General features: G+C 38.9%; 1 protein-coding gene across 1 annotated transcript; it reads right to left on the reverse strand.

Moving 5' to 3' along the window:
• Nucleotides 1-389: 389 nt before the first annotated feature.
• LOC122653492 (ferredoxin-thioredoxin reductase catalytic chain, chloroplastic) lies at nt 390-15,107 on the reverse strand. Its single transcript, XM_043847341.1, has 6 exons — nt 14,933-15,107; nt 13,346-13,458; nt 4,111-4,160; nt 3,891-3,962; nt 1,127-1,187; nt 390-521 (listed from the first exon to the last, which is right to left on the reverse strand). The coding sequence occupies exons 1-6, from the start codon at nt 15,018-15,020 to the stop codon at nt 477-479; spliced, it is 429 nt and encodes a 142-aa protein (XP_043703276.1). The 5' UTR covers nt 15,021-15,107; the 3' UTR covers nt 390-476.
• Between the last annotated feature and the right edge of the window lie 497 nt (nt 15,108-15,604).

Raw genomic sequence — 15,604 nt, forward strand, 5'->3', positions numbered from 1 at the left:
TTGGCAGTCCAAATTGCACCCTAGTTCGGACAATTCCTTGCAGTGCTAATTCAACTACTCAAGCCTTAGCCATTAACCAGTGCCTTCTCTAGTGCAAAGGGCCTTTTTTTAGCTTCCAATCTGCTGCCAGTCCCAGAAGATAATTCAATTTAATCAAGTTTCTTTGCTAGGCCCAAATGAGAATTCCTGAAAATAGGGTCTCCATGGAAGCAGGATTTTGCAGATGACTGGGTGGGTGCCAAGCAAAACCACTGAGGGGAATCTGTTTGTTATGGGGCACTCAAAACTCTCATAGGCGTAGATAAGACTGTTAAACACTAAGGCCAAAACTGCTCTTACTCAAAAACAGCAAAAGAGGAAAGAGAAAATTAGACACAAGATTAAGACAGAAAATAGCAGGACCCATCATTGAAAAGGATATGAATGTACACACAATTGGGCATAATTCAAAGTAGTGAAGTTAACATCCTAGATGGTTATATATTTGCTGTTGTTTCCGTGATTTCTTCCAAGGAGATGGTCTGCATAGAGAGAAACAACATCATGAGATCAAGAACTAAAATGGAATAATAATAGCAACAATGACAAAGTAATAATTAAGTAATCTACCAACTTAGGTAACTCCAGAAAAGGACCATGACTAGATTGTGCTAGATTTCCACACTCTTTCTCTTCCCCCAAGGAAACCGAAATAGAGAGAATTGTGTCCAATTGTATAGAGTTTAGTTTCAGTATCATGATATTCCAGTGTCGTCAGTTTCCCCCCCCCAAATTTTACAATTTAATCAAATCAGAGTTGTGGTCACAGTATCAATTATACACTTTGTAGGATTTCACAATTTAAGAGTTCTAACCATAATTATAGGATGGAAAGAAAATCTCACTCTAACGCATTTCCACAAACATGAAATGGGTGCTACATCTATAAATGGAAAGCAAGGGGAATAATGGAGTGCATGAAAAATCTGGATAAGGTTTATTGGAAGTAGAATACAGGTTTTAGTAGGGAATAATCCTAAAGATTAAATTTGACACACAAACTTTGGGTTTTAGGTACTAAGCTATTAGCACAAGCATGGAAATTAACTGCAAAAGCAGAACTTTTATGGAAGGGTTAGAAAAATACCTGCTCCTTGCCAGCAAAATCATTTTCAGGTGTTAGGAATAACATGCAGTGGCACTCCTTCCTGCCAAGATAATGTTCCATTGAGATACAAGGCTTGGCCAAATTTGTAAACTAGAGAAATTTGTATAAACCCAAGCTCAATATACACATAAATATCATCCAGAGAGTAGATCATTCTGTTGCATCCCAGTTCCATATCTTCATTTTTAAGGAAATCAAGTCTCCAAATGTTACTCATGCAGGAACAATCCTATTATCCTAGTTCTGCAAAGATGTATTTATCCTTATAAATATTTAATGTTTAATCTTGTATAAGAGCTGGATCAAAACCTCATTTTGGTTCAAATAGTGAGGTAACATGGATGATAAAGTGGGGAAAAAAAAAGAATTGGAGATAAAGTCAACAGAAAAATTACAAGAATGACAGTGGATTCCAATACAGTAGAATGACATTCTTGTAATTTTATGAAACATTAAATTCACTTCTTGACCATCTCCCATGCTTTTTTAGGCTGATGCCTCATGAAAAATCCAAAAATGACAAATTGTGATGAAAGTGACTCTTTTATTTATTTATTGGAAGTCATTGAGGTTCATAGTTGTAAGTTTCTTCACATTATAAGAGAGTTTATATTTGGTTATTGGCTAAACTCATTTTAGTACAGGGTAAGTCACCTTTTCAGTTTAATGAAGAGATTATGTCAAGGGCCATAGCCTGGTAACTCAGTAAGAGCTAATATAGTTGAAAAAATTTGGGTCTGAATTGTTTTGGGAGCAAGGCCTCATGCAAGAAACCCTAGGCAATGTTCTTCCTTGATCTTGCTCTTTTATCACTTCTTTGTTCCTTTCTAATAATTCTCTGAACTTCTAATTTACACCTCTTGTTATATCTAGTAGTTAGTGTCGTTTTCTCTATTCTATTGAATCTGATTCTCTCTCTTCTCTAAGTTCTTAAAAAACTGGTTCACATTTTTTTTTCTTTCTTTTGTTTCCTGAACTCTTGTCCTCAACACTAATCCGAGCCCAAATACCTCACTGGCTTATTCATACCCCAAGGTAACAGCCTACAATTTTCACCTTTCTCTCCAAAACATCCTAACTAGAAAACTCTCTATCTGAATGAAGAAATCCCATATGTCCCAACAGCATCCCTTGTTTGCCATTCTTTTTCATCCTTTCAACTTTCAAGTTTAATACAAATCTGAAAACCCTCCACCTAGCATCTCCAGTTTCTCTAACAAGACCCGTCTCCAAATCTATGATTGCCACACTGGCTCCAACTATACAAGGCCATGAACCATAACTGATTTTCGCAATAGGCTTTAAATGCTCACTTCTCCCCTGTCCAAATTTTCTACGCAATCCATTACTTTGTACTCATTTCTCTCCCTTGAGCAGGCCAGTGGTACGAGAGGATTCCCCATACCAATCCTGCATCACAATTTTCATCATGTTTTCTGATAACAATGCACTACTTCATAAAGTCACATTTACCATGGCCCTTCTAGAAACTAAAAATGTTAAGCTAGAATAACAAGAACTTGGACGCGCTGATATTTTGCTTTTCTGGTGAGGAATGTGTCCCACTTCCTGCTACATGTTAAAAAACAACCATCATCAGCATATCTAGACCCAAAACAAACAAACAAAACTCTTAAAAGTAAGCTCTCGGAACTTGCTTTGGGGTTTGGGCCATGACTACTTTGCAGATGGCAGATCAATATCAGCCTACTCTCAAGCCAAATGATGAGTCTTGGTAAGATTTTTTGGGTTAAGGGTAAGGCGGCATCTCAATTCTCACCTCCCCCTCCCCCTGTTTCTTTTGGATTGACTCAATGAAATTCTAAAGGGCTGGCCTAGGGTCCTGAAGTTCTGGTGTTTTTCCAAAAAAAAAAAAAAGGAACTAGATTATTGTTTACCATTTTATCAAACGTGAATACATTCGAAAAGAGTTTAGCCTCCACTCTTTCTGAAAATAAATCCATGAATACTGCAGTGTACATCCAGTTGTACTCAACAACTTGATTTCATTTGACAATAGACAGAACTTGAGTTCACTTCCTCTTAAGAATCAAGACATCTTCATGTAGGATATCTTTCAATGAAGCTGGGTAATTAGTAATCCACATGACTTCTAGCAAAACAAACACTTGAATGATGCAAACATCATTGACCAAAAATCATATTTAGATTCGCTGCCCAGAGGTGTACAATGTGGTTCCACTTTCATTAGTCCAAAAAAAAAGTATCACAGACTTTTGTTTTTAATGGCTCACTTTTCAAGCAATGAACTAGCTGATTAAAGAAAGACAATCTTAGATTGAAGGCTCGAAAGAGAATGTTTAATGACAAATAGAGAAAACGAAGTGGGAAGACAGACTAGCATATTAATAAAAATACCAGCGAATAATTCAAAAGCATGAATCATGAGAGTAACAAAACTTTAAAAAATATAAGAAATATACCCTACATTTTTCAGAGGGTAAACACAAATGAATTTTCAGCATCTGATCCTGATTCATTAAATGTGCCATGGAATAGAAGCCAATTGTATAAAGGAAGCTTATATAGGAAATAACTCTTTCATGTTATACACAAGAGTAATAATGTTATTCAAAGCAAGAGTTACACAGTAGCAGGTCTCCCAACCCCCCCCCCCCCCCCAAAAAAAAAAAAAAAAACACCCCAAAACACACACCAAAAAAGAAGCAGAATTTGCCAGGTAAGGTATAGTTTATACCAGTTCAAGTTAAGAAATATCTACCTCTCTCTCATAGGAACACATGGACAGTTCCAAAAGCCCTGTCCTGCCTCTGCAGGTTTGTCATCATAATGCCTGAAATATAAAGTCAGAGTTACCAAGGTTATGACATGAGAAACGCAACAAAATCCATCTTGATCCCATTCAGCAGGTGTGATTTTCAATAGGGAAAAAAGGCAGAGGAATATAATTATACAACAAGATCAATGAGAAAAATATTTACCTACAAGGGCAAAGTGGTGCTCCCAATGAATCCTTATGGTCTGCCAAACCCTGGGTAAATTCCACCATAAATTGCTTTTAGTTGTACATGTTTTTTTGCTTACTCAAATTAATTGGATTTATATGAGCAGACTAGAATGATGTATAAATAAAATAGAGAGACAATGATATGTGGAACTTGATGTCCAAATACAGTTTGTGCATCGCATGAAAGATAAAATCTATCAACTAATATCAAGGGGGAGTTGCAAGCTTGAACTCTTCTTCTGATCCAGCAGCACAGGTTGCATACCTATCAACTTAGAAACGTAAATATCCAGTCACTGAAGAAGCTCCCAAGTAGTGTCATAGGTAAAGGCTAACTGTTTCTAGAATTAATTCAAATTATGGACACCAAATACATTGCAACCAGAGGTTCACAGGAAGCAGTCCACAAAGACCTTACAGTCCAGCCGACTTTTGAAGAACATGTATGGACTTATTAATGGTAGCATGGTGTAATCCCTCGACGCGCTGACGATACATAGAAAGTAGTACAATGGCAAGTATGACCATAGTTCAAAATCTCGCGAAATTTCGGCGATATTTCGCCAAATTTCGTATATCTCGAGCTGCCCGAGATACAATACCAATCCGAAATGGAAAAATACCATATTTTGACGATATCTCGTGAGATATCGATGAAATATCGTGGACTCAAGATATATCGCGAGATATTGAAAAAGTCACGTGCAATATTTTGAGTATTTCGGAAATTTCGGTCATCTTGTTTCGGAAATTTCGAAAATCTCGGTAATTTCGGTAATCTCGTTTCGAAAATTTCGGAAATCTTGGTCATTTTGGCATTTTACACCCACAGAAAAATACCATATTTCGCGACAAAATTTCGGTATCTCGGAAATTTCGGTCAGACCGAAACACCGAAACGAAACGAGATTTAGTAGCATGAGTATGACCATGATTGGTCTTCAGTATCATCACTTATAATGTCTTCGTCTTCTATGATTGATTTGGCAAGCTTGGACGACTACTTCGATTGGTTCAAGTTATCTGAGACAAGAAAGATGAAGTTGGCTTGAACTAAGTTAGTTGGTTCAACACGTGAATGGTGGAGTACCTATGAGAGGGACCTTGAAGACCGTGGTAGAGAACACGTTACATGGGAGGAGATGAACGAAGATCTGGGTAACAAATACTTACCACCAACATCCAGAGCCCGACTACAGGATCAACTGAATTCTCTTCGTCACTGTAATATGTCAGTGGCTAAATACATGGAGAAATTTGAGAAAACGACACCCAGGTGTTACAAATGTTGTCAATGTTCAAGATTGTTTTAAGAAAGCTATTCGAGCAAAAGAGCTGATAACACCTCCAAGGAGGAGGCTGGGGAGAACAAGAAATTTTTTCCAGCATAATGTAGTCCTAGATTGGTTGGAGACCAACTAGGAGCCAGTAAACCAGGATCTGATATGAATTGGTGGTCCGATTAGGTCAAAATTAAGGATTTGAGGTGTTAGTTATGCTAGGCAGGTGTAGGAGAGTCTATCAGTGAAGGTCCTAAAATGTTTTGATGGGCCGAAGTGTGTAAACTTAGGTGACAGCAGGTTAGGTTTAATATTTGGAAATTGGAAATTAGAGGGATCGAGAGCTTAGGGTGAAGGGATTGGAACCAGGTTTGGATCGAGTGTTCCCTAGAGGGAATGGAGCACTCGGCCAGCTTGGGGTGATGTTCTGATGGCTAGCATGGAATGGGCAGAAATTAGAGTTTATGGGATTTTAATGGAAGTGGGGTTTTCCGGGGTTTGAGTGGGAGTTTGGGGATCAAACTCTGATCGAGTTTCCCAACTGAGGAGGGGAAAGTTCGATCCAAATTTGGGGCAGAGATGATAGTTGTGTTGGTCTGTGGGTGATTTAGGGTTGTGGGAAATTGTAAATAAAAAGGGGGAAAGGCACTAGGGTTGGGGATGGGGATGTCTCAAACTTACCATAGTTGCAGATTACTCTTGGCAGCAGCTTGTTTGAGGATGAAACTTGAATAAAATTAGATCTTAGACAGAACTTGAAGTAAACTTGAAGACGAACCACCCAGGCTTCACACCGCAAGGTGTCGATTGGATCAGACACCAATCCCACCAGCTTTGTTCATACACAAAACAAACTTTCACAATGGAAGAGAAGTTGCAGCAGCTTGCAAGCAGTTTTTAATTGCAAAAGTGGAGAGTGAGGAGCTCCAATGTTTTCATTGCTTAAATAGTGACCTAAAGGCCTTACACCTATTCAGCTTAGGAGTGTGAATACTCCTAGCCAACTATACTAGTCCACCTCCCTTTCTAAATTCGTGGGAGTGTGGTGTGGACCCAAAAAAAATAAAAGTGGTAACTTAAGTCTAGGTTGGGCCGGTTCAATTTAAAAACATAAAACTCTTCAAACAAATAAATAAGTATGGAACTAGCTTCGGTGCAGCTGCTTGTTCCTCTTCTTCTTGCGGATGTAGGGCTTCAGCTCTGCATCACAGCACCTAAGTCTACCAGGAAGGATAAAGTAAGAAGCATCATATAGATAAATTGGGCACTTAAAAAGAGTCATAAAGATGAAGTAAGTGTAGCACAAATTAGGATGTCAAGATGGATGTGTGGCAAAATTAGGAAGGATAAAGTAAGGAATGACCATATTAGAGCTGATCTGGGAGTTGCCCCAATACGTGATAAGCAATGAGAAAGTCATTTGAGATGGCATGAGCACCATCACAGGCCTTTGGATGCTCCAGTACGAAGGAGTGACCTCATTCAAATTGAAGGAACTAAAAGAGCTATGGGTAGGCCTAAAATGACACTGGGAGAAATAGTAAGGGAAGATATGCATAGCTTAGGCCTTGTATCAAGTATGGCCTCGAAAAGAGCTGATTGGAGGGCAAGGATCCATCTAGCTGATTCCATTTAGTTGGGAAAAGGCTGAGTTGTTGTAGTTGTTCTTGTGGTAAGTCTACCACTACAGCTCCTATACATGCCACAACACCTACCCGTTTGGACAACAAAGGAAAGGCACTGATGACCAGCAACTCTAAGGTTCAATGTTAATCACTGTCAAGAGTTTGGGCACTTTGCAAAAGCATGTCCACAACATTCAAGAGTGAATGTTGTTGCTGAAGTGGAAGAAGCTCATTTCCTGATATATTTCTATATCCACTTGAAGGTGGAGACACGGTCAGTGATGATGTTGAAGAAACCAATGCAGAGGAATCTTACGGGATTCAAATGGTTAGTCGTATCTTGGTGGCTGAAATCAAGGGGGAAGATTGGCAGCGTCACTGTATCTTCTACAGTCGTATGTGTTCAGAAGATCATTCCAGATAGGGTACTGTTGACAGTGGCAGTTGTGTGAATGTTACTTCAAAGACCTTTGTGGAGAGAGCAAAGTTAACACCTGGGATTTTGGGAAGCATCCTCAACCTTACAAAGTGTCACTTCTGAATGGCAATACTTTGGAGGCAAACCAGTAATGTTTGGTACCTTTAAAGCTTCATCGATATGAGGAAGATGTGTGGTGTGGTGTGGTGTGATGTCATCCCTATGAAGCTCACTGAGTGGGTCTCAATGTAGATATAATCAGGATTCTGAATCTTTTTGTTGAGTATGTCTTGTATTCCAAGGATCCGAGTGCGATGCGGATCCGACTCGACCCGACATATTTTGTGGTGCGACCCGAAGGGAGAAAAAGTTGAGATTTAGTTTGTGACGCAGAGGGCACTTTTCTCTCATTCTAGGGTTAGACAAAATAACTTGTATCTTCATTTTTGCTCAGTGAAAAGTTTGCCGTTGCTCTTCCCGTGGACGTAGGTTTCTCGCGAAACCGAACCACGTAAATCTGTTTGTGTTTGTGATTGTCTTGATTGTTGCTTTCTTCAATCCCATATTTGGCCATTTTGTGCGATTGTGTTCTAACACTTTTTAATTTCTACATTTTACATAAGCTACAAAAACTCAACTCTGATCTACAATGTAGAGATAACCAGGATTCAGAACTGAGAAAATCTTAGTCAGGAAGAAAGCTAAAACTCTATAAAAAGGGCATACCTAGTGCATGAGGCTCCCGCCACTGCAGGGTCTAGGGAGGGTCATAATGTACGCAACCTTACCCCCTCTTCGCGGAGAGGTTGTTTCCCAACTTGAACCCGTGACCACTAGGTCGCAATAGAGCAACCTTACCGTTGCATAAAAGCTAAAACTCTATCTCCTCTAAAATGACTGCGCCTATGAAACAGTACTCCGTAAGCAAATGAAATACCACCAACAAGATTATCAATGCATGAAGTATTTAATGTAGTCCTAGGTAGGTAGGAGACCTACTACGAGCCAGACAACAAGATCAATCGCAAAAGGGGTTGCTGGTTCAAATGGACAGCACTAGGATTTAGGTTAATTCTAGGGTTTAGGATGGGAATTTGGGAATGGGTCTTATATGGCTTTAATATGCAGGCCTAGGGGGTTATTATGGGATAAAAATAATTGGATTTGGGAAGGTTTTAAAATTCTGCAATTCTGGACAGAATTGAGTTGCAGGTTTTGGGTTTAATGGAGTGGAGGAATGGAGGGGATATAGTGGGGATTATGGACTGGGTTTAAGGTCGAGTGTAGGGAGAGGTGTGGGGGATATAGGCTGGAAGTATGGTTCGAAATTGATGGCCAGATCTGTAGTTATAAGGGAGTCCTAGTTGAAGTAGGAGTTGCAGGTTTAATGGAGATTAGGGTTTGATGGATGGAAGGGGACTGTGGATTAGGTCTAAGGGAAGGTGAAGGATGATAGAAGAAGGTTTAAAATAAGAAAACAGGTTCAAACTCACTGTATTGCAGAACAATGGCAGTAGCTTGATGATTTGAAAGAGCCTCCCGATCTTCACAATGCAAGGAGTCGCAGGAGTCCACCTACCCTTTACCACCTTGAGATCCACAAGGATATACACTCACAAAGAACAGCAGCAATGGCAGCAAGCATAAAGCTAATTTTTTTTAATCAAATTCGTATCTAATGTTGGCCTCCCTTACAAATTTATATAGAAGACTCAAAAATAGACTTAGACACTAAAAAGGAATGGCCTAACCCTATCCCTAACCTATTAGGTAACTTAAACTAACTAGGAAACTAGAATACTAAAGGAAATAGACTCAAAACATGGCTGGACTTATAAAGTCCTAATCCAGCCCAACTTACATCACATGACCAATTAAGTTGTCACATGACCACTTAACCAAGTCACATGATCACTTAAATTGAACCAATTGGATGCAACCAATTTGAACCGGTTCAATTAAAAAACATAAAAATAAACTAAGTATTGGACTAATCCCGTATGCAACCTATATACCCATATTTTAGGCCCATAAAAGTGGCCTATTACATTAGAAACCCATGGGATCAAAGGCCCAACATGTTTGTAACCCAACCCTAGACTTATTCCCAATGAAACAAGCCCTATTTGGTGATGAATCTGCATCAACTCTCCCCAACTTGAAAAAATTCGTCCTCGAATTTTGTAGTGATGAGGGGGAATCAACATGTGATCAGCAACTTTGATCATCCCCAAACAGAATTCCGGTGAAGCAGGAATATTGGGGATAAAATCTCCAAGGCGTGGAGCTTTCTCTTTGAAGAACCATGGTAGCATAACAAACTCTATGTGTTCGTTTTCTGAATCAGCAGCAACTGTGAATGTCCTGTCCATAGAGTCTTCAGTGTTAGCAATCTTCGCATCTAATACTTGAGACACAAGCTCCATAATGTAGTCCTACATAGGTAGGAGGCCTACTAGGAGCCAAACAACAGGATCAAATAACAAAAGGGGTTGCTGGTTCGAATGGACAGCACTAGGATTTAGGTCAATTCCTCGGGTTAGGGTTGGATATTAGGAAAGGGGTTTATAGGGTATTAATGGGCAGGTCTAGTGGGTCAATATGGTATAAAAATAATAGGATTTGGGAAGGTTTTAAAATTCTGCAGTTCTGGACAGAATTGTGTTGCAGGTTTTGGGTTTTAATGGAGTGAAGGAATGGAGGGGATAAAGTAGAGACTAAGGGCTAGGGTTAAGGTCGAGTGTAGGGAGAGGTGTGGGGGATATAGGCTGGAAGTAGGGTTCGAAATTGATGGCCAGATCTGTAGTTATAAGGGAGTCCTAGTTGAAGTAGGAGTTGCAGGTTTAATGGAGATTAAGGTTTGATGGATGGAGGGGATTGTAGATTAGGTCTAAGTAGAAGAAGGTTTAAAATAAAAACAGATTCAAACTCACTATATTGCCGGAACAATGGCAGCAGCTTGATGACTTGAGAGAACCTCCCGATCTTCACAATTCAAGGAGTCGCAGGAGACCACCCACCCTATCCACCTTGAGATCCACAAGGATATACACTCACAAAGAGCAGCAGCAATGGCAGCAAGCATAAAGCTAATTTTTATTAATCAAATTCGTATCCAATATATGGCCCCCTTAGAACCTTATATAAAAGACTCAAAATTAGACTTAGACACTAAAAAGGAATGGCCTAACCCAATCCTTAACCTATTAGCTAACTTAAACTGACTAGGAAACTGAAATAGACTCAAAATAGAGTCCTAATGACTTAAAAACAACTTAAACTACTTAAAATAAAGAAGATTCCCTAGTAGCCAATAGGATATAAGAACCTCTTAGCCAATAGGATCACTTCACTTAAATTAGACCAATTGAACTAATTAGATGCAACCAATTTAAACCGGTTCAATTAAAAACACACAATAAAAACTAAGTATTGGGCTAATCCCGTATGCAACCTATGTACCCCTATTTTAGACCCAGAAAAGTGGCCTATTACATTAGAAACTCATGAGATCAAAGGCCCAATATGTATGTAACCCAACCCTAGACTTATTTCTAATGAAACAAGCCCTATTTGGTGATGAATCTGCATCACTCCACCTCTTCAAAAACAGCATCTTGAATGCTAATAATTTCTTGTGGAGTGCTCTCAACCACCTCTTCATCTTCTGCTGTTTCATCTTTTTCTACTTTGGTTTCTTCGACATTGACCACTTCAGTAGGGTCTTCTACATGTTGACTTTCCATCTTTGAAGCTATAGGGGCTGTCTCTTTCTTTTCATCACAATTCACTACCACTTCAGCTTTATCTTCCATGTCTTCAACCTTGTATACTTTGCTCTCTTCAGTGTAAACCTCTTCAGTAGTTTCTTCTACCGTTGTGCTTTGGACCTCCACATCAATTTGATTACTGAGCTTCTCAACCATGATCTCAACTACTGGTGCAGCTTGGCCTACTTGAATTCCTTTAGCTATAGGTTCTTGAATCTCCTCAACACAAACTGCCTTAGTAGAATCTTTTGTTGGTGCATACACCATTGGTGAAACTTCAAACACAGTCGATGCCACTTGCATTTGAGTTGATATGTTCGGCAGTCCCTGTGGTTGTACAATCGATGTAGTCACCTTTAATTGTAACCCTTCTAGATTAAAACAATGGTATAGACGGTGTCGATCAGGTAGGGACACACGAGTTGTTTTCAAGTTCAATCCAACCTTGTCGCGTGTCCAACCAATCACCACCTATTGCAATAAAGCTCTTTGAATGTGGTACCGGCTGACACCAAGCACCATCATGGTATGAAGAACATCCAAATTCAACAAAGACTTTACCTGTAGGCATGATGCAAATCTCTCCTGATTGGGACAACATATCCACCACGGATTGTGAAATAATGTTGTTACGTCGCCTCTCATCAACAACTAATATGGTTGTGCTCCCATTGGGTAGACGAACTCGGGTCTTGAAAACTAAGGGAGGTGGGTCTTTCAAGGCTTGGTTGGAACTTCCCTCCGCCATAGCTCTGATACCAAATAATGTAGTCCTAGGTAGGTAGGAGACCTACTACGAGCCAGACAACAAGATCAATCGCAAAAGGGGTTGCTGGTTCGAATGGACAGCACTAGGATTTAGGTTAATTCTAGGGTTTAGGATGGGAATTTGGGAATGGGTCTTATATGGCTTTAATATGCAGGTCTAGGGGGTTATTATGAGATAAAAATAATTGGATTTGGGAAGGTTTTAAAATTCTGCAATTCTGGACAGAATTGAACTGCAGGTTTTGGGTTTAATGGAGTGGAGGAATGGAGGGGATATAGTGGGGATTATGGACTGGGTTTAAGGTCGAGTGTAGGGAGAGGTGTGGGGGATATAGGCTGGAAGTATGGTTCGAAATTGATGGCCAGATCTGTAGTTATAAGGGAGTCCTAGTTGTAGTAGGAGTTAGAGATTTAATGGAGATTAGGGTTTGATGGATGGAAGGGGACTGTGGATTAGGTCTAAGGGAAGATGAAGGATGATAGAAGAAGGTTTAAAATAAGAAAACAGGTTCAAACTCACTGTATTGTAGAACAATGGCAGCAGCTTGATGATTTGAAAGAGCCTCCCGATCTTCACAATGCAAGGAGTCGCAGGAGTCCACCTACCCTTTACCACCTTGAGATCCACAAGGATATACACTCACAAAGAGCAGCAACAATGGCAGCAAGTATAAAGCTAATTTTTATTAATCAAATTCGTATCTAATGTTGGCCTCCCTTACAAACTTATATAGAAGACTCAAAAATAGACTTAGTGACTTAGGCACTAAAAAGGAATGGCCTAACCCTATACCTATTAGGTAACTTAAATTGACTAGGAAACTAGAATACTAAAGGAAATAGACTCAAAACATGGCTGGACTTATAGAGTCCTAATCCAGCCCAACTTGCATCACATGACCAATTAAGTTGTCACATGACCACTTAACCAAGTCACATGATCACTTAAATTGAACCAATTGGATGCAACCAATTTGAACCGGTTCAATTAAAAAACATAAAAATAAACTAAGTATTGGGCTAATCCCGTATGCAACCTATATACCCATATTTTAGGCCCATAAAAGTGGCCTATTACATTAGAAACCCATAGGATCAAAGGCCCAACATGTATGTAACCCAACCCTAGACTTATTCCCAATGAAACAAGCCCTATTTGATGATGAATCTGCATCAGTAATATTCTGTAAGAAAATAAAAAACTTAACAAGAAACTACATAAATATTTGTGTGAACATTCAAATATCCAAATTGAAGATTAACAGAGACAGAAAAGTAATCGGTTTCATGTGAAGCATAATGGTCACCATATATCATGAATATGCATCTAATTAGCGATTCCATATACCTTGATAACAACTGAAGTGACTCCTTTATCAACACAGAAATATGTGCCAGTTCTACGAGCATACTGCTCTGAGAACTTCCTCATTATTTCAACAGACTTCTCTGAGGGATCCACTGCAATAGCCAAGGAACACTGTTGTAATACTCAAACATATGAAAAAGAAAAAAACAAGTATATATATGACTTCAAACTTGGATCTACTTAAAAATAAAAAAAGAAGAAAGAAGGCTGTTGTGTCTAAATTATCAAACCACAAAACTGACAAGATAATGTAAATCTTGCCATCCTGCTAAATTTACTGCGTCGTATTGCAGAAGATAAGGGCATATCCAGTAGGCTTCTTTTTTGTAAATGATAAGCTCCAATTTAACCCATGTACTTAATGATCAAAATGATGACATCAGAGAATATACAAATCCAACTTCTGTACACAAATATTTGTATCTGTTTAATGCTGATTCCTATTAACCATATTTTCATATAAGGGATGGTTCCACCCTCTCTCTTTCTTGGGTTCCCAGCTTCTTGTACAGTGTAATTTGTTTTCCCGTTTAGCTAGAAGTAAAGTGAAGGAAAGGGAATTGTAATCTAAACAAAAATTAAAATAGAAACTATCACTACCAACAATGATTGTATAACTATTTCGAAAGCTTAATAAATACAGTAATAATATTTTACTTCACTTCTTGACAAATTACTCGGATATGACATGGCTAAGGAATCTATTTGAAAAGTTCAATTACATTTGGAAAGATTTTTAGTTAATTGTATAGATAATTAAAAGTTTTCATCTGCTTTTTAAAAGTAATTTCAGTTCCCTTCTTTTCCATTAACTTGTAGCCAGACAAAGCCTTGATAAAGCTCAATGCCTTTTCAAAGAAAGGAAAAGACCCTCCAATTTTCTTCCCAGAGAGAGAGAGAGAGAGAGTCTTCCAATGTTCTTTTCTCCTCTCCAGGGCCCTCTTCTTTCAGTAACCAGCATATAATTGTATCTCTGGACAAGACCTTCACCTCCGAATTCCCTTCTTTAACCATTTTCCATAGTGCCCATTTGGATGCACCAAGTGACTTCACTCAACATGCATCTTTACATTGCTTTAATTTAAGTGCTTTCGTTATTCAAATGTGTGATTCAAAATTTCAAATGCTTCAATTAGCAACAGATAATTCAAAATCGCAAGGAGAAGGATTTAGAAAAGCATATGCACGACATTGAGCTATTTAGCCGTCAACGATCAGATTGGAATGCAACTGACATCCACATCGTATCTTTGAAGATTGAATGTTACATGATCCTTAAAGTAGTAAAGGATGGAATTAATTGATGAATCGAGTCTGTTTTGCTCTTCTCAGAGATACCAAACAGATTGACCGAGGAAAAAAAAAAAAAACAGATGCAGCATGGTAAGGAGCGATTGCCACCGGCAAAACACAATAAAACTCCAAAACCGTAAACGTTGAAAGAAGAAGCGAATCAGAGCAGTAAACACAAAGCCAGAAATGGTTTACTTTACATCCATTGAAAGAAAAAGAATGATCATACATGGAAAACAACCCTAAATATCTTACACATCAAATCGTTCTTACCTTTCGCCCGGATTATATGGCGGGAACGACTTGGGGAAGTCACAAAGCTTGGGATTCCAACACTGTAACAGGACGCCTGAAGAGTCATGATCTCTTTGCGTCTTTGCCTTCCAAAACAAAACTCACCAAATAGAGACACACACGCACAATCTCTCTCTCTCTCTCTCTCTGTGTCTCTCTGAACTGAACTGAACTGAAACGATGAAATGAGACAAATTAAAAGCTTTACTTCAAGGCCTTGCGCGCCACTCGTTAAGTAAGTCGGCGATAACAAAGAACGCAAACGGTCTGAACCACTAGCCACCACCAAGGCAGCAATCTAAGTCAAATGATCTTGTTATCCTCGATTTGTAGAATTAATTGAGAAAACCTTTTCAGGAGAGTCGGTGTTTTTGGTCTTTTTACTCTGCCCCAGCGTGAGTTTTAACTCACAGAGTCTCGAGTCTCGAGTCTCAACTTTCTTGGTTGAATGGAAGATTTTGTAAAATGAAATAGGGAGATGTTTCTTATATGTTTACAAGGGTAGTGTAAGAAGGTATCTGTATTCTCTACACTATAACCAATAAGGGATTAGGAAATGGTATCATTCATATGGGGGTCCACATAATCAAAATAGAAGAGAAAAATATCAATGTGGTTCCTATTATTTATTAGGGATGATGTTCTCTGTGC

This window comes from Telopea speciosissima, chromosome 3 (assembly GCF_018873765.1).
Source record: "Telopea speciosissima isolate NSW1024214 ecotype Mountain lineage chromosome 3, Tspe_v1, whole genome shotgun sequence".
Classification (NCBI taxonomy): Eukaryota; Viridiplantae; Streptophyta; class Magnoliopsida; order Proteales; family Proteaceae; genus Telopea; species Telopea speciosissima.